We start from the raw sequence: 20230 nt of genomic DNA, 5'->3' as shown, positions 1-20230 counted from the left end.
AAACAAACAAACAAACAAAAAAAACAGAATAGAGGGAACAAGAAGACCAGGAGAAATGGGGGGCATTAGGAGGACAAGGAGGCACCGGAAAGAGAGGTAAACAAAAGTAACCAAGCAAAACGGTCTACAGTCCAGAACACTTGGACCAAGCCATCCCTAAGATCTGGTTTCATTACCCAGCACCTCACCCTAACAATGGGGACAGGTGTGAAATCATAGTGGGGCCCTCTCATCCTGAGAGAATAATTTTAATTCTTTCTGAGATCATAGCTTTAGATTTAAAAGGCGACTTCAGAGATTCTTCAGTCACCTCCCACATTAAAAGAAGAGGGATAGAACTCAGAGAAGTGAATGCTTTCCAGGGACACAGGTGGCATGGAGGAGGAAGCAGAGACAAGACACAGGTTTCTTGATAGGCTGAGTCCTAGTTTTAAAATTTAACCAGGTACAAAGTTTTTGTCTTTACATCTATCTACATCCTTCCATGAAGCTCCTTAGTCCACTGAGGGGAAATGAAAGCATCGTAGGAATAGCAGACTCCAGCCATGCTCACGCTGAACAGATGCATTCTGGAGGGTGAGGCACAGACAAGTAAGAGTAGCAGAATTGTGCACCTCTACTCCTATGGCGTGATCCTAAGATCTGGCCCACTCTGTCATGTTGGTAACATCTGCTAAGTGTCTCTGAAATTAGTGTCCTCCTAAAATCCCCAAAGAAGGGTATCTCAGTGCTCCAGTTGGTTCCCTGCTTCTCTACCAAGGAGGCTGTGACAGAGGCACAGTGACAGGAGAACATGAAACCTAATTCATATGGCAAATAAGAAAATCCCTATATGACGTTTTAAATGTGGCATTTTAAAAAGAAGTTCACATTCCCTCACATCAAAAAAACTATGCAATGAATGACTGTATTACAGATACAAGTTACAACATATAAACGATTTCTAACCTCTAGCATATTCTAATATTTGTCCAATTTTCTCACATATACAAATTTGCCATTTTTCATGGAAGGAATATGTACTGTGTGATACTCTGTATGTGTTAGGGATTTTTTAAGAGCACAACAGGATGTCCTATGCTTCACGCTGGAGAGGGAAGCTAGGCACCTCTTCCCAAAGCACTGGCTACAGAATGAGCCTGGAAGCAGAAGGTAATGCCTCCGCTAGTCTGCCACTGCAGATTTTGACCACCAGAGGGCAGGCGTGCAAGCTCTTTCCTTTTCTTATCTCTTGATCTTGTGCTTGTTGTACAGCTGGGGTTCCCTCCAACAGGAAAAAGGGCTGAGCTGGCTGTGCAGAGGGACCAGGCAAACACAAGCTGGTGGCAAAGGAATGGTGCTTATAATTATGATCATTACACAAAGAGCCTGCTATGGTTGCCAAATCTACTACTTCACCTAGGTACAAGAGGCCCATTTTCTACTTGGTTCAAGAGATAAAAGCTTGTAATTTATGGGTTTGCAATCATACCCGTGGAAGTATCCACTTAAAATGTCAAGGTCTGGATTTAAAATAGCAATTGTACAGATTTTGTTTGAAGAGGGACAAGAGAGGGAGACTAAAGAACTCTGGAATGAAAGCCAGGCAGTCTATGCTCATGGCTGTTGCAGTAGTGAGCATGTAGAATCCAGATTAGCTTTCATAGTAAGGTAATGAACATTAAAATGTAAGATGATTATTTGGCAACTGTATTAGCTAGCACATGAGATGCTTGCTTCCACATTAATCTCAAGTTCTGGTGTCTTGTCAAGTAAAGGGAATAATTAGGGGCTTTGCATCTTTTGAGTACTGTGGTGTAACTTACTGCCCTCTTATTGAATAATGGCCATCTCACTTGTGAGTGGGAGATCAATCTTTTTCTTTAATAAAGGTCATGGTATGAAAAGTGTTGAGATCTGGTTTCCATTCTTTTTGATTATAAAATATGCATAGCAATTGCTATGCTTTGAGTCTTGAATGTCCCCTAGAGGTTCATTTTAACCCGAGTCGTAGCTTGTTGCAACTGCAAGGTGGTAGGACCCTTCAACACAGAGTCCAGTGGAAGAAGGTCTTAGGTCACTAGAGGACTAGTCTTAAAGGCTCTAAGTCCCTAGTTCCCATCTTTTAAAACTCCATCATGTAGAGATCTGCTAATGTACATACAGATTGGGTTTTCTGTTTTTCTGTTACCATACCTCTATTGCAATCTCCTTAGTAAAGAAGGGGGTTAGCGATCAGAGCACTGAGACTCCCTTCCTTAGGGATCTTTGGAGAACACAGATTTCAGAGGAGAGCCCATTCTTTTTTTTTTTTTTAATGTTAGATTTTTTTTTTTTTTTCAGAATACAAAAAGTAATCCTTGATGAGCCCATTCTTTTACAGCAGGCCAAGAGGCAAGCATGATTTCTTCTTAATGTGCTAATACCATGGGGTCAAATGATTATAGATTGAAGCCTCCAAAGCTGTGAGCCAAAATAAACCTTTCTCTTTTGAAGTGACCTCAGGCATTTGTTACAGTAATGGAAGCTGACCAGCTCAGGGCCATTTTGTCGAGCTGAGTCCTCTCCATGTCTCTCATGCCTGTCTTCAGCCTCACCATCATCATATGGATGCCATGTAAGCTACACTTGGCTTCTTATAGTTCACTGCTCCATGAAATCCCCTCCTTGACCAGAATCTCAAGTTCCTATAGAGTGTCTTCTAACTCTCCCTATAATTTCATGACATCTCCTGATCTCACACAGCGACAGTTTGGGTCAGGTGCCCCTGAGTAAGACTTATCCAATGCTACTAAGCCGATAAGAATTCCAGTGAGGCATGTAATGGGGCAGGATATCTTCTGTAAATTCAACCTCAACTCAGAACTGCTTACCTCCTCTTGTCACAAGCTGCTCTCATGTGCCTTGGCCTACTGTTAGCACAATCGAGAAACCTCAGAGTTGCCTTCAAGCCTCTTCTGGACAATAGTGTTCTACATAGTTATCTCCTGAACAACTAACAAACCTAACTACCCCTTTCCTTGCACTCCATGCCTCTGCTTCACTTCCCCGTCACTTGTAAACTAGAACCCAGCAGCACACTCTCCCTCCAGACCCTATCCTGCAGAGTATTTCTGAGACAAAAACAGACTACATTATTTTATTATTTACAAATCCTGGAAGAAGCAACTACAAGTGTGCATAGCCCTTCCTATGTAGGCAACTCCGATCCTCTTCAGTGCTCCTAGTTTGCTCTCCAAAATTGGCTATTATCCTGAGGCAGTGGGCACTCTTTACAGTCCCATGTCTATACAAGTTGATCCCTTGGCCTGATATCTCTAGTCTTTGCCTCTCCAGCTCATTCTTTACTTGCTGAGATTCCTGTGTACCAGGTGTTCTGTGCTCATGACAGTGGGAGGCAAAAAAAAAAAAGGAAAAAAAAAAGATTAAGCTTCTTCATACTCACAAAGTACAACACTATAGAGGCAGATACAAACAAAATCAATTCTGTTACATGAGGAGAGGATTAGAAGAGCCAGGTATGACAAGCTGACTGGCTGGCCCATGGTGTCCTGAGATGTCTCCTCTCTCACAACAGAGGGCACATTGGCTTATGTTCTCTGTGTCCCTATGGCTCTCCTATAGCAGATTAGGTAAGAAGCCCTTTACTCATGCAGGCTGGTCATATTCCAGTCCAGATCTGAAGTGACCACGCCAGAGAACAATTCAAGAAGACCAGAAGCAAAATGTTACATACACTTAACCATCTTGGCCCCCACACCTATTCTTTTTTCTAATTTTACCAGAATAGAAAAATACAATAAATTTTGTTATTTAATTAATTAGCTAATTAATTATCTCTGTACTTTAAATTGGGGTTACTCCCTATTACTGCTCAAGATCAAGGAAGGCAGAGCAAGATGCAAGGTGCTCTGGTGAATTCAGGATTTCTAACCTACAACCTCCCCCACAACCCCCCAAAAAAGACATTGACCTTACAGAAAGTCAAAAACAGATGTTTAATTACAAAACAGGATCAAGCTGGTAAGATGATATGAGAATCTATAGTACAGAAGAGCTGCTTTCTCCTGGAAGGGAGAGTGAACTAGAGTCAAAAGGAAATGCTACAGAACAAAAAAGACTTGATGGTCATGACAGCTACTTGGGATGAGTGCACAGATGTTGTAAAAATATAAACTCTAAGGTCAGGAAAGACTGGCTTAAACTGTGGCTTCTGGACATGATAAGACCACTGTACTCATGAATTCACACCACCTGTGGTCTCTGCAGAAGACCTGAATACAATAAGTTAATCACCACTCCCACATTTCAGTTTAAAAGGGGAGTAAAGGACAGAAAAATGAAAGGATGGAGCTGTGGGCTGATGTTACTCTGGGCTTCTTTCTGCAGAGTGTGCATTTCCCTGGGGTATAAGTATGGCCTATGAGCAGAACACCTGTGGTCTGATTCCCTCCCAAACCACTCTGTGATGCCAATTTGTCTATACCCAGGTATAGTGACGTGAATGTTCTACTATAAAAGCCACAGTAATAGGATGAAGGAGAGGACATGGAAAGTGTCCTTGTTGCTTCTTCAAAGTCCTCAAGTTCACCTCATGTAGACACATTCTCAGAAGCTAATAAACAGATAGGTGGTGCATCTACTGAGGGCATCTTTGGAAATGGCTACAGTGACATATTGCAGATGCTGTATGGCTGTTTTATTCCTAAACTTTTAGATTAGTGTCCAACTTAAAAAATGTCTATGAACTTCTAAGGAAAACTTGGAGCACACGAGAAGTTTACTTTTGTATCTCTATTTCCCTTAGAAACAACTAGGGTGCTCAGCTAACACCCTGGAGTATGAGAGTAACAACTTACCACACAAAGAAGCCAAAGCATCACGTAGAGTATCTGGGTCTTAGAGAAGAGATCTTGTCCAAATTTTATGCAAACAATAGCTTCCAGGAAACCAATGACCCTAAGTAGAAAAGAGCAAGAAGTTCAATGTTAGTTCACCTTATTAGAGCATGCCCATAGTCAGAAACATTCAATGGCTGAGTCACAAATGGTCAAGAATTCTGCTCCAAACACGGGTAGTGGGCACCCTACCAAAATCACTTCTCCCTACTACACCTACACTGGAAATATTTTCACCCTCTTCTTTTCTCTAAAATTGTAACTCCTTTTTTTTTTAATGTTTAGACACACCCAGCATTACTGGAGAGTGGACCCATATGTCAAATTAGGAACCCTTTGAAGCACAGAGAACCCACTGTCTTTGAGAGGTGGTTCAGGTTTCTGGTTACAGTGTAGCTGAGTCAGTGCTGGTTGCTGTGACCAGAGACTGCCTCCTCTACCTTTCTTCTACTGTTTTCATATAGCTCTTGGCATATACAGGTAGTGTTAGTCATCTAATGCAGTCTGTCAATACTGTATCAACCACATTCTCTCCTAGTCTTTCAAGAGTTTCAGATTAAATATCCTTTGTTTTACTACCAATATAAGCCCATTTTCCTCCCTATATCTTCAGCAATTTTGCTAAGAACAAAAAAATGTTAACAACATATGCATATAACTCATGATTTCCCTTTAAATTAAAATATTAACAAAAAGTATCAGACCTTTATTAAGGCTCAGAGGCTGGAGGTAAGAATGGATGAGGTTAGGGTTATATAGTTAGCTAGAAAGATAGCAGGAGAATAAAGATCTTCAATTAATTTAAAGGATCTATGTTTTGGAACAGAATCTAGACAGTCAAGTATTGGTGAATGAGTAGCTTGGTCCCTCTGTCCACTGGCAAGACACAAAAGTCACAGCCATCATCAAATACATGGCTGTTTCTAAACAACAAGTGACTATTAGGAATTAGACCGGAAAAATGAACAGAAAGTCTTCTTGAAAATGAGCTTGGGAGTCTTTTTCCTTCTGTATGCACCCAAACAAAGTTAAATGGCTGCTATCTGAAATTAAAGAACATTGCTCTTTAACAGCCCCTCCCCCCAAAAGCCCATGACACATTACTAAGCATCATTTAAACTCATAAATTCCTACAGAAGACAGTAATCCAGTCTTGAAATCTAGACCATGAACTAATCCTAGAATGCAGTCGATTTTTGTTGCTGGTAAGAGTCACCCTTTTGCTGGAACTTCCTAAACAATGAGGTTGCATTCACTCATGGCTTGTAAACTATCTGTTTTCTGGTCAGAGTTCAGCTGCTGCTATACAGCTTGTTGTTGTGGGCTGGAGACTGCCTCCTCTCCCTTCTTCTGCTGGGACACAAGTGTGACTATCTTCCAGTAAGGCATACAGAACATCCTGAGTGTATGAGAGTTCTGTTTGTTCACTCAGATTTGAGTCCCTTTTCAAAAAGCATGGTGTTACAGTTTACTAGTAAAATGTCCTCCTCAACAAGCTTGTATTTACATATTAATAGTTAGTCTACAGTTGGTAGTGCTGTTTAGGAGACTATAAAACTGTTAGGAGACAGGGTCTCAATGGAGGCATTAGGGAAACAAGCCTTGAGGTTTATGGCTAGCTCCACTTCATGTCCTCTTGCTGCCAGAGCCTTGACACACAGTGCTCTACCTGCCTTCCCCACTATGGTAGACTGCACCCTCAAAGTATGAACCAGAAGAAACCCTTTCTCCTTTGAGTTGCTTTGCCATTTATTTGGTCAGAGCAGTGAGAAAAGTAACTAATATCTACGAGTAGCCGACTAATGCTGGCAACAAACCATTGTGAATTCATACACACACAGACACACAGACACACACACACACCATTCATAAAATAATTGCAGCTATGATGAAATGAAAACTATAGGAGGTCATTGTTTTCAACTAAGCTGTTGCCTCAGATCCCAGGAAAGCAGGCTAAAAGTCAGAATGGAGTCACTCACTCATGCTGAAGAAGTTCCATTTCAACAAGTAGAAACCAAGGTAGATATTCATTTGATTTAAGAAAACGGAATTAGAGATTACAAAATGCAAAATGTTCCAAGTCGGCCAATTTCATAGGCATAAGGAAGTTCTTCCAACCTAACACTATATAAAGATAAGCTGCAGTAACCGGGTATCAACAGGTAATTATTTGCCTGTGATTCTGTTTCCTTGTCTTTATCTTAAAGGAGCGTAATGCTGAGATAACTTATCTTTCTAATTTTTTTGTTTCTGCTTTCTCCCACCCTTTAATTTCCATTAAAAGAAACTCCTCAGTTTATTGGAACACTTGTCCTATTTTACAGTGTTTCTCAATTCTAGAAAACAAGAACATTTATGATCCTTAACTAAATTATAATTTGTCTATTGACACTTACTTTGTTGGTTTTCTATTCTGCTTCATTTTTACTTTATTTTAATTTTATATGTACAAGTGTTTTGCCTACATGTATGTCTGTGCCTGTGGAGACCAGAAGAAGGCATCAGATCCCCTGGGACGGGAGGTCATGAGTTGTCTCATGGGTGAAACTAACCTGGACTCTTGGGAGCTCCCAGAGACTGAACCACCAACCAAAGTGCATACAAGGGCTCTGGACAGCCCCACCCCCACCCCTTACTGCACATACGTAGCAGCTTGGTCTTCATGCAGGTCCCCTAACAACTGGAGCAGGGGCTTACCCTGACTCTGCTGCCTGTCTGTGGATCCTGTTCCCCTAACAGGGCTGTCTTGTCTGGCCTCAGTGGGAGAGGCTGTACCTAGTCTTGCAGTGACCTGAGGTGCCAGGATGGGTTTGTAACCAGAGGAATTTCCCCTTCTCAAAGCTGAGGGGGAGGAGCAATAAGGGGAATGAGCATCTATGAAGAGGGCACTGAGAGGAGCGGGAGCTTCGATTGGGATGTAAAGTAAATAAACAAAGTAGGGGGGGGAAGGAGTAAAACCCAGGTCCTCTGGAAAACCAACCAATATTATTAACTGTTGAGTCATCAGTCAACTGTTGGACCTGACAGACATTCCTCTTACCACCAGAGATGTGAGTCTCTATTAGATCATCAAGAAGGAGCCAGGTATGTCGGGACAGTGGCCATCACAGGCCAGAAGGGGGTCACTAAATGCAAGCACTGCCCAGGAGCACACTCACCCAGTGAGCAGAAATAACTGCTTTGACACAGGCTTTAAGATGGGCTGAAGGAGGAAATGGTGAATATCTACACAGACAGCTGATAGGCTCTTGCCATGGCTCATGTTCATGGACAGATATGTAAACAGAGGAGCTTACAATTCAGAGGAAAAGAGTATTAAAAATAAACATGAGCTGGGCAGTGGTGGCATATGCCTTTAATCACTTGGGAGGCAGAAGCAGGTGGATTTCTGAGTTTGAGGCCAGCCTGGTCTACAGAGTTCCAGGACAGCCAGAAAAACAAACCTGTCTTGAAAAACAAAACAAAATAAAATAAAAAAAAAAAAAAACCCAAACACACACACACACACACACAAAACAACAACCAAACAAAAAAAATCATGAAATTGTCCGGCTGCTAGAAGCCATGTGACTCCCAAATGAACTCATGAGGGCAGCAAAAAGGAAAAGAGTAGCAAACTCAAGGTAACAACATGCAGATCAAGTGCCTAAAGATGTTGCTCTGAGGCAACCCAAACCCTAAGTGGTCCTGTAACTGTCTGCTATCCTGGAGATGTCCTGAGTGTGATCCAGAGAGTTCACACCATCTTCTGACTGGAGCTCAGGATGGCGGCTCCTGCTCTGCACTGCTCCATGCAGTTGTCACTTAAACAGATCTTAGGACTCACCCCTCATGTCTGGACACTGACAGAAACTCTTTCAGAGCATTTCTGAAGCTCCTTAACCATGCCTAGGTATATGCAAAGAAGGGCATGCTTCCCCCAGGATAATGGAGTCAAGGTACTATACCAGGTGAATTTGGGGAACTAGACTTCACTGAGTCAAGCCAGAACTGAATGGCTACAAAAATCTGCAGGTCTTTGTTGATACCATCATGGGCTGGATAGAGGCTGTTCCATCCTAAGTGGAAACAGGCCAAGTGGTAACTAAAAATTATTAATGAAAATGATTCTGAGATTTGGCTTCCTCATATCTCTGAGGTCTGTCAACAGCCAAATGATTTCAGTTGTTCTCTAACGTTCTTAACGTAAATTGGAAACTTTGTTGTATGTATCATCCTCAGAGCTCAGGAAAGGCAGAGGATGAACAGAACTTTAAAGGAGATTTTAACTAAATATACCCGTGAGAATGGTGGTAACTCTGGCCTCACACCCTTCTCAGGGTCCGATATACCCACTTACAAAAAAAGTTCACCCAACATGAAACATGGGAAAACCACCTCCATGATCTCCTGGGTACATGCTGGACTGTCCCACTCCAATCTCTGAGTCCTTAAAAAGATTGCAATTAACCTTGGATAAGATTTTCCCTCAGGTCCAGGCTGCTCAACCAGTTGGGTTGGTCTACCTGATGACCCGTTCCAGCCTGGAGACACTATACTAATCCACTGCTTCAAAACTGACCAGCTTGAAACTCGGTGGGGAGGGCTTACATTAGATGACTCGTTGGATGCTGACTGCTGCTGCGACTGCCTGCTACTCTTGTCTGGGTTCATTAGTTGCACCTAAAGAAGGCACCTGATGAATCCATAGAAGAGGAACCCAAACCCAGAGGTGAAAAGGGAATAAAAAGGACCATTCATTAAAAGTCAAACTTTCTGGTTTGCAGCCCCATAGGAGGAACAACAATATGAACTAACCAGTACTCCCAGAGCTCCCTTGGACTAAACCACCAATCAAAGAAAACACATGGTGGGACTCGTGTCTCTAGCTGCATGTGTAGCAGAGGATGGCCTAGTCGGTCTTCAATGGGAGGAGAGGCCCTTGGTCCTGTGAATGCTCTATGCCCCAGTATAGGAGAATGCCAGTGATAGAAGGCAGGAGTCGGTGGGTTGGGGAGCAGGAGGAGGGATGGAGGGGATAGGGGATTTTCAGAGGGGAGACTAGGAAAGGGGATAACATTTGAAATGTAAATAAAGAAAATATCCAATAAAAAAGTCAAGCTTTCGAACTTTTGACTGTCAACATATCTTTAAACGTTGTGTTCTTGATGTTGGGATTCCCACCATGACTTTCCTATGGCTAACAGTTTTATTGTTTAATTTTGAACCTAAACAGAACCTAAATGTATCTTAACAGGGAAATAAAAGGCACCCCTATTATAAGAAACACTCCTATATTGTCTTCCTATGCAAAATATTGTTTTTATCCACCAGGGCCCATAGTTTAGACAAAAAAAAAGGGGAGGGGGCAAACAGTCTTTAGGTTCAGATGGAAAATACTTACAATAAAATAATTTAACTGACCCATCTCTACATAATACAGACTTCAACATAATCCAATATCCTTTAAAAGGTTCTGATATTAGAAATTATAGATTGCTAAAATAAGAATGGAAAGGGAAGATTCATTAATTATTTTAACTGAACTTAACATACCCAGAGTAACCCTGTCTGTAATTTATACTATGGGGTATAATCTTTGGCTCTATCTAACACTAAAAGCCAATGAGGAAATTCCTTTTGTGTTAAGAGGATATTCCTTTTTCTCGGGCTTTTTAAAAGAAAATCTGTACAGAATAGGGTTTTCATATGAAAATTATATGAGTATAATGGGAAACAAAATGGAACACACCCCCACTAATGTTTTAAAAGCTGTGGCCAATGTTACTGTTGATAAGGTATTTGCCTTCACTGTCTGTGTTTTGATTGCACTAATGTTCTTTCTTACTGTAATTTCAGTTTTTAACAGACTCTCCATTTGGTAAACCATTGCACATAGGATGGAATTTAAAAAGAAACAAACAAAAAAACAATACTTATTCTGCACTCCCTGCAGAGTACAGGGTACAAGGTATATAGTCTAGGGCTTGTTACACCTTTGTACTCTGAAACTCTTATAACTGGGTAGAATTATAAGAGCTCTTCCTGATAACTGCAATGATTCCTTATATTTATTGGATCCCACTATAGTGGCTGTGACTCAGCCTTTGATACCAATCTCAGGGCTTGTTGTTGGACTGCAAAGAGAGGTTTCTAATTAGGCATAGCTTGTCTAATTAAAAAAAAAAAACTACTATAGTAAAAAAAAGTTAACTGAAATTAATCAATAAATGGAAGATCTGACAATAACTGTTCTACAAAGTCAGAGCTACTATAGATTACCTATTACTTAAACAGAACATTGGTTGTCAGCATTTTACTGAAATGTGCTGTTTTAATATGTCTGATTTCTCTCCTACTATTGACAACTAAATTGATGATCAAGAAGAAATAAAAGCTGTCAAACAAAATTTGACAGGCCTAAGATGGCTCTCCCACTTCACTGACCTTCTCATATTATTTCTACTACTTATCATAAGTGGGTTCTTTGCCCTCCAATGTGCTACTAACTTTATCACCTGTTACATAAAAAAAAAAAAAATTAGAATCATTGCTACCCATAATGCCACTAAAGACAGCTCCCTAAATATTTGACAGGGACATATAAGTCAAGCAGGGAATAAGGAACATTCCTGACTCCATTTTGAAGGCAGGAGCCACTGGGCTGTATTGGTTTGTTTTTCTGTTTGTTTGTTTGTTTTGTTTTGTTTTGTCTTTTGAGACAGGGTTTCTCTGTGTAGCCCTGGCTGTCCTGGAACTCACTCTGTAGACCAGGCTGTCCTGGAACTCAGAAATCCACCTGCCTCTGCCTCCCAAGTGCTGGGATTAAAGGTATGCGCCACCACTGTCCAGCCTTAGGCTATATTGTTAAATAAAGAAGTTTTCATTTACCATAAGAGCTGAGTTGCTGTTTTTAAGTCTATTTCCTGGAGTCTGATTTGCTCCAACCTATGACCTTGACTTGTTGATGAGAACACCCTGACCCTCCCTAACCTTCTCCAATCACTTTTTCTAATCATAAATCAACTACACGGTGTTCAGTCTTTATTGCTCCATCATTTCTCTTCTGTAAATGTCCTTTGCAGCAACTACTTGTGACTTTACTCCTTAAAGAAAGCCCAAGAAATGGACTACCTTCCCATCTACCTCCAGATGCCCTGGGGTGAACATTTCTCCTTATTCAGTTCAAATGTAAATATGGGGATTCTTTCCCAGACTGAAAGAGGTAGCTGACAATACAGCCTGATGGATCTCAGCCAGTGCCTCTCTTCTGAACCTTTGATGTCTGCTGCCACCCTCATCTTGGAAGTAGCAAAGATAAAAGACAAACTCTGGAATTGCTGCAAGGCCTCTGCCTAGGGGCAGACACTGGAGATGCTAGCCTCCTCAGTCACAGGTCTTCCATTCTGTAACTAGGTCCACTGGGCGGAAAATGTATGTTAATGCAAGGGCAGGGATGTAGAATCCCTCCGCTAATGGAGCTAGATGGTATTTGGAGTTATTTCTAGAACTAAGTGTACAAGTCTAACCCTGAGCAGCATGTAAGGGGCTTTTATTCTGCCATCAGAACCATCTCTAGATTATAAGGATACCACATCAAGACCACAACCATGTGGGCCACCTGCATCAGTAAAGACCCATTAAGGGACCTTTCTTATGCCAAAGAGGGGAAAAAAAACTCTATATTTATCTATCTGGCCTGGCTTGAGACATAGCATTCCAAACTACCCCAAACAGTTTTATCCAATCACCTGGGCAAGGGACTGCACCTTAGAAAGGTAAGACTACTATTAGCTGTGCTAAAGAGATAAGTGGAATAATTCCTTTAGTGAAATACGGCTTTTTCCCCCAGAATCTCTATTGCTAGCAGAGTCTCTACCAGCCACTGTAAAATTCTGTTGAGTCTACTGACCTTTCCATGTAACTTTCCCGTCCCTCTGAGATTCTAGTTAGAACCTGGTAGTTTTAGGGGTTTGTGTTTGTTTGTTTTCTGGAAAGCAATTTCCAAAAAATTCCTCATACTATTTCTAAACCCTATTGTGTCATGTGGCTGACCTCCACTTTGGCTTAACTTACACAGCATTTTCTTTCTCTGGGAGGCTGCTAAGAGTTATAGCTGGCCTGTCCTCGTGTTTTTTTCTCTTAAAATCTAATAAAATTGTCCTTTTGAATATACTTTGGCTTTGACTTTCAAACTTTTCTTGTCTTTTAGCTCATTAATCAGCAGGAAACAAACCTGTTCCTGTGCCTCTAGATGATTCCTACAGGAACAGATCTGCGGAGGATAATCTCAGAGCCACACTCAAGATTGGAAACTTCGTGAGTATTTTCTAATTTAACTCATCACAGTCTCTCAGGAAGGCAGACAGTGATCCTAGGGTTTGGGAGTGGTCTTCTAGTTCTGGCTGGAAAGAATCAAGACCTTATTTTGGAGGAAGCAAGAGTTTCATTGAGGTTGAGAGAGAAAGCTATGATTGTGCTCTAGGGCTTCCTGAGCTCAGGAACCCCAAGGGGAAAGGGGAAAGGTCCTGAATCCACATCAGGATCTATACCTTTAGGGTTTAAGGCGAGATGCAATCTGAGGAAAAGAAAATCAGCTACTAAAATCACTTAAAAGCTAATGGGAGAGTTCTTGAGATGTGAGAGAGGTTTTCTTATGCTGAGAAGGGAGAGTGGCAACCTGGGAACTGAGAGGATGATGGTGTGAAGAGAGTAGAAAGGGTACCAAGGGCTGTAGCAAAGGCATGGTGGGCCCTGGAGGAGAGGCTCAGCAAAGGGCTTAGAGACAGTGTGGTCAGTCAGCAAGACAGCAACCACTGATCAGGGTCCCAGTCAGGATGAGACCTTACATGAGTAGTAGTTATCTATTCTCGACAGCTTAACTCCTTCCATTTTATGCCTGCATCTGTTCTTGAACAGGCTGAGGCTATGAACTGGGAAGAATGTCAACATATTTATGAGAAAGTTTTCTGAGAAACCTCAGATCCAGGCACGGGGAGGTGGTTCAGAGGGCAAAGTACTTGCAGTGAAAGCCTGGTGACCGGAGTTCAGGCTCCCCAAACCAGTAAGTGCTCTGAACAAGGTGGCTGGCCTATACTCCTAGCCTTCAGAAGGCACCAGACAGGGAACTCAGATACAACCTGACCAATCAGTCTCTCTCAATCACTAAGCTCTGGATTCAACGGAGGGGTACCTCAATGAATACAGTAGGAAGGGACTGAGGAAGACAACTGACTCACCATTGGGCCTCCACCTGCATGTGCACACTACATACAGCTGAGAAACAAAACAAAACTTAGACCTATGTTTCAACTGAGGGAGATGACTTAGCAAGTCTGTAGTTAGTAATTCAGTAATTCAGAGTTAATGTTTATATAAAACAAAACAAAGTATCTCCTTCAGGAGAAAACTGTGTGAAATTATGGAAAGGAAACCTGAGATGGGTGGCCCTGCTTGACCTTTGCTCTACCTTTCCTACCTTCCAAAAGATTAAAGGTCAGTTGTATGGGATGCAGACACTTCTTCCTCCATATGTGGCTAAAGCCTAGCGTCATTCCTTCTTTAAAACCATAGAGAAGCTTTCTGAATCTTCCTAACAGGTGCCTGTTTATACGCAGGCCCACAGGAGAGTGCTACAGGGAAGGCAGGGTCCGGGCCGTTCACCTCTGGATCATCTTTACATGAGTTTCTTTTGTATTTTGCTTAGAAGTTTTACCAATGTGTGCAATGATTTCTAACTCTGCCTGTAGTCATTTATCCTATCCTATCCACTCAAATTAGAACCTAGATTAAGTCTTGAACCTAGGCTACATCAAGGAATTAACTTCCTATACAGGTTTACTCAGACCCCTCTTGAACTCTAGATGTGAAATATAATGATAGATGGTTGGTATTTAAGCAGCAGAGTGACCTACATGACACAAAGAAAAGAGACTAACCCATAAGGGGATTTGGAGGGAAACTAGGAATGTGAAACAGTAAACTATATTAGGAAATAGCACTTGTACCCACAATTTGTAACCATGTGTCTGTGTTAATTCTTGAAGCAATAAAATTATATTGAATATGCAGTAAGCTGGTTTTTTGGGGGGCCTTCTAAGGTCAAAATAACACAAAGTGTAGCTTAACCCAGGGCAGATGTCCCAAACTCAAATATGTTCAGAGAAATTCAACAAATCCATACTGGATCTATTTTATTTTATAAAGCAAGGTCTCTGAGTTTATCAGAAATAGTTTCTTAGCTTGATCAACTCCTTCATGGAGAATTACATTGAAGACTCTTAACAAAACTATTCAAAGAAACTTAGGGGCTCAAATGGCTTCAAAACCCCTACAATCACAAATACTCACCCAAATACCCAGCACTGTGTCCCTACACGCTTGCACTGTGTGTCCGTGAGGTAGGCATAGTACTGTCTGAAAGAACAGAATTAGAATCCATGAGACTTCTACACAATGGCATCACAGAGGGAACATAAAACCTGCTCTGCCTTGCTTGCCATACTCCAGCAGCCTGGTCTAATTTGATGCAAGGGAACAGACAGCCAGGGCTATTGAAACATTGCTGTAAGAGATTCTGAATTTGGGTCAGATGGGGGTGAAGGAAGCTCAGCTTACAGGATCACTCTGTTGGTAAAGACAGCTTTGGTCTAGTAACATTGCCACAGTCCTGAGCAGCCTGAGCCTGACACAGCTTCTCTGTGGAGTGGAGACCATTCCAGAGGGTTAACTACAGGCTTCTTCAACTGTCTCTTATGGCATCCTCAGGTTTATAGGTGTTTACTGTAACCAGGTAAAAATGTAGACATCTTTGCCTTGCAGAAACTAGAAGGGCCCCAGCTGCACTTCACTATAACTACTGAGTGTTGCTGACAAGATTAGTAAAGGGTGTTCAAGTGCTCTGAGCAGTACCCACAACTATATATCCTGTTCAAATATTTCCAACTGTCAAATGAAGATAAAGAAGACAGATGGATGTCACTTTAATAAAGCGACCAATACATAAGTTATATCAAAATACTAGAACAATATTTTGTATTGCCTTTGAATTAACACTTGGAAATCTGGTGTGTTTGTTTACATGTGACTGGAGTGGGTGTCAGTAACAGTGTGGCTTGTAGTCTCCCAAGCACTCCTAAGCTCTGTCCAGGCCTACAGAAGTCAAGTGAACCAGAATTTTGGGAGAATTATAGGTTCCCTTGAGGATTTGAGAGATTCTATGGCAAAGAAATATAATATATGCACAAAAGACTTTACATTAAATTCTGTGGGACTAAGATACTATACAACACTCATGCATGAACTATGACCTCATTACTTCAAAGACCCCAATCAAAACATCTGAAAACAGGTTTTCTCTCATTTACCCATATTTTTATTACCTTATTTGTCTTTATTAGATCAATATTAGTTTTTCTAATTTTGTGTGCTGGTGTTTGATTATTGTAATAATGAATGATCATTAGAAGAAATGGCTGAGATAGTCTCTTTGAGCAAGGTAGTCCCTCCACTTGTGTAGTTAAAATGGATATTTAAAATGATGATGTGGCTAGTAAGACGGCTCAGCAGGTAAAGATACTTTCTGCCAAAGCTAACAATCTAGAGTTTGATTCCCAAGATCTATATGGTGAGAGGAAAGAACAGACTCCTGCAACTTGTCCTCTGATCGTCCACAAGAGCACCGAGGCACGCATGTGCATGAGTGCAACACAAAAGCATTTAAAATGGAAAAAAGGTGGGGAAGGCAAGCTAAACAACTCCTCTAACTGCTTAGTTCCTACCTGTTTCTTCAGCAGATCTCAGACGAGGCTACTGTACTCTTTATGAGCTATACAGTGTAAATGCCACTTTAAAATAGGAAACTAACACAAGAAAAAAAGTTCTGCTTTAAGCTGCCCCTCATGGGTGTTCCTGAAGCGCAGTGAATGATGCCATTCCTCCAGCTCTACATGAATACAGGAAAGTATTCACAAGGACAGCTAAGCTCATTATGGCTGTCCTGGAGGACTACAGGGAACTTAAAAAGGAATCAGCTTAACTGAATCGCAATGAAGTTCCATTCTAAAATGAAAGTCTGTCGCTCATGACTTCAACTCTATACAAACTTTTCTACTTACTAATCATTTTAGGAAACCTTAGTGTCACCTTCACTACTTTTTAACAGGATGTGCGAACACCAGCAGGGACCGACTACACGGGCTGAAAACAAGGGCATTTGTATGGCCATACCACTAAATAGTCTCTTTCTAAATAGTACAAACTCACACTGTTGTACTGAGGTCTCAAATAAAAACGTTTTCTTCATATTTTGGATGAACACTTGTTTAGAATGCCATTTTCACAGAAAAAATTCTAGCTGATGTGATAGACTTTATGCTAAGAAAGAAAACATAAGTATATGTTCTCAACAAATGGCAGTGCAACTGGACAGAATTACCTCACTGTGGGAGCCGTAATGCAGCCGATGAAGAGGATTCTACACCAGCTTAAGGGATGGCTGGCTTGGAACACAAAGATGTGCTTCAAGAAGAAGGTATTCAACTCAGTCAGCTGAAGAGAAGAGAGATCAGTCATTCTGGTAGGCAAGTCGACATCATGAGCATACCAATCCTCAAACAGGCATTCTAGAGCTAAAAATAACCAGTATATCTGAAGTTGTTTCAGAAAATATATGAGCTTTCCCAAGAATTGATACTTTAAGTAGTGACAGCCAACAATAGTGACTAAGCACTGGCCAACTGGGAGGAGGCCAGGGCATGTGTATGCACGTGTGTGCATGTACATGTATATGTATGACTGCAGTGGTGGGAAGGGAAGGCATGACCTCTGGTCATCAAGGAACTGAAATGCTTTCTATTTTGCATTTCTGTCTCTTGGCTTCTCTGTGTGATCTGCTAGGACAGGCTCATATTTTAAAATGTCTCCACACTGAAGGAACTCCTTGGGCAGAGTAAGCTAGCTTCTGTAAGTCGCCTTGAAAATCAGGCCAGGTCCAACTCTAAATAAATCAGCACTGACCTATGAAGCGTGAAGCCCATCTGAGAGACGACAGAGGCATACAGTGTGTGTGTTGAGGGCAGATTCAATTTTTGTTGGCAGTGTTCCAGGATAGGGTCTTGCTATGCAGGCTGGCTGACCTGGTATCATGTAGCCAAGGTTGGTATTGAACTTGCATTAATCATCTTGTCTCATTCTTCCAGGGTCTGGGATGGTCAAATGTGCAGCACCACTCCCAGTTTGCAAGCATTTTTGGAAAATATTTTTATTTACAGTTGGCTGAATCTTCAGACCAATCTTATAGATATAGAGAGATAGTGACATCACTAAACCATAGTAATGATTTATTTTCTTACACCTCTCCATCTATCAAGAAAGGCTTTGCTTTCCATGTGTGAACAAGATATTTTCTTCTTAAAAGTGATATCTTCTGATCTTTTCCTTTGTATTTTAATGTTCAAAATTCCCATTTACTTACATATTATGTGTAGTGTATGTATATATGCAACCCAGTGCATGTGTGAAAATACCAACATTTTATGTCTGATGACTCTTAAAGAACCTTTAGGCAAAATAGAACCCAGCTTCCCAAAGAAAGTCTTCAGAAGCTATAAAAATCCCTGGAGATGAGAAGGACTGGGGGAAAACGCCTGAGGCATGAGAGTTCTCCTAAGACTGCTGAAATTTCTGACTATCTGGAATTTTTGCTTTTCTCCCCTAGTTTTATCCAAGATCCACACTAACCAATGCTTCCATTTCTACAGCACAGGTACAATTTTGTACACCAAAGAGTTAGGAATACAAGAAAAGATTCAGTAATAGGGTGTTTGCATTGCAAGTACAAGGACCTAGAAAAATAGGCTGTGCTTTTTTCTAATAAGGAAAAGACAGAGCTCAACAAGCCATTGTAGAGTCTCACTTTTATAAACTGCCCTTCAGTATCTGTTGAGGATGGGACACGGGACATTTCTTGGACACCATGGATTCTATATCCAGCAATACAAAAACTAAAATTAGAAATTAAATTAAAACATAAGAAAAAGCCATCCCAGTTTCTTTGGTTTTGAAAATATTCTTCAGAATAGTGTTAATTCCTAATTCATTGGGTACTAAATAAGACTGTTTCTAGGAAATCCGTTTTTAATTTGTAACTCAGAGGCTCATGTTTTCAGATTTTTCCACATTGAAGCAGCTCCTCGGACAGAATAAGCTCCCTTACGGCCGCCAGCTACACCAATCTCCTTCCACAGTATCCAGCTTAAATGCAATGTATCATTAATTCTAGATTTCAAGATTTATGTTATGTTTTGTTTCTCTGCGTAGAATGGGTACTTATAAGATTACCTGCCATATGATCATGAAAAGGTATATACCAGCCACTCTCTGAAAGGAAGACTTGGGGTCAAACCACCGGACGTAAGTCCAGCTAGCAGGGGTGAACTGCAGCACAGCTCGCTTGATCTTCCCTGTGGTGCTGTGGATGTCCCTAGGAGAAGAGAATGGAAACCATGAAAATCGAGGGGTAAGAAAAGAGGGGAAAAGGGAAAACTGCACTGATGATGTTCTAGCAAGTGCCAGAACAGGACAGAGAAGGCCCTTTCTATTGGAAGGGTCTCAAGCAAAGGTCCAAGAAGCATACTGGATTGGGGCTTACGGGTTCCAGGGATGATGGGCAGGACACAGTGATGTCAACAAGATCAGGAATCTTGGTGCAGCTGAGCTAAGAGAGGGTTCAGTTTATGACGGGTTGTCAAAGGAAGCTAAACAGGCATTGACGACCTAACCTAGAAGCACCCAGAAAGAATGTAGGTGGAGTAAGGATTCTATTCCAGTCCACTCTGCCTCCTAAGGGGGTGTTGTAGGGTTCATGTTTCATTTTCCTGAGCTCACCAATACTATTTATTTACCCCTATACTTCCCTAGAGTTTGGGGTGAGAGCAACATCACTTTTTGTGAGTTTAATCCTGGGAATCACTCATTCAAATGTCTCATGACAGGGAAAAAAAATGCATCTTACATGTGAGACTATGTAGGCTCAAAGATTAGGTGGTATAGACCAACTCTGTCAACACAGGAAGTAGGTATAATAACCCGAGCATTTCGACTAAGGCAGTTAAGCTGAAATCCAGGCCATTTAAATACCTGGTGAGGAATCCAATTCAACAGAGGCTTACACTGAGGACTCTTGTGTTTAACTGTATGCTCAGTGTCAGTGATATAAATAACATTTCAGACACTTCTTTCCAGAGGGAGAGAAGACAGGAGGAAAGCAGGTTAAATCTCTTATCTATCAGCCTTATAAGTCTTCTCAGCATAAAATTGTGCTGGGAAGACATCCTAACAAGGTTGGAGTCACAACAGCAATGAGAACAGAG

At 41.3% G+C, this 20230-nt stretch overlaps 1 protein-coding gene across 1 annotated transcript in view; it reads right to left on the bottom strand.

The window, feature by feature from the left end:
- Positions 1 to 20230, bottom strand: part of Ptdss1 (phosphatidylserine synthase 1) — a 62641-nt gene that overhangs the window by 5083 nt on the left and 37328 nt on the right. The window contains exons 7-10 of the mRNA XM_021179803.2: positions 19200 to 19341; positions 17296 to 17408; positions 15210 to 15275; positions 4839 to 4938 (exon numbers count right to left, since the gene is read on the bottom strand). Coding sequence (XP_021035462.1) covers positions 4839 to 4938; positions 15210 to 15275; positions 17296 to 17408; positions 19200 to 19341 — 421 coding nt within the window. The remainder of the gene's footprint in view (positions 1 to 4838; positions 4939 to 15209; positions 15276 to 17295; positions 17409 to 19199; positions 19342 to 20230) is intronic.

Source organism: Mus caroli, chromosome 13 (genome assembly GCF_900094665.2).
Source record: "Mus caroli chromosome 13, CAROLI_EIJ_v1.1, whole genome shotgun sequence".
NCBI lineage: Eukaryota > Metazoa > Chordata > Mammalia > Rodentia > Muridae > Mus > Mus caroli.
This window is presented reverse-complemented; position numbering and strand designations above follow the sequence as displayed.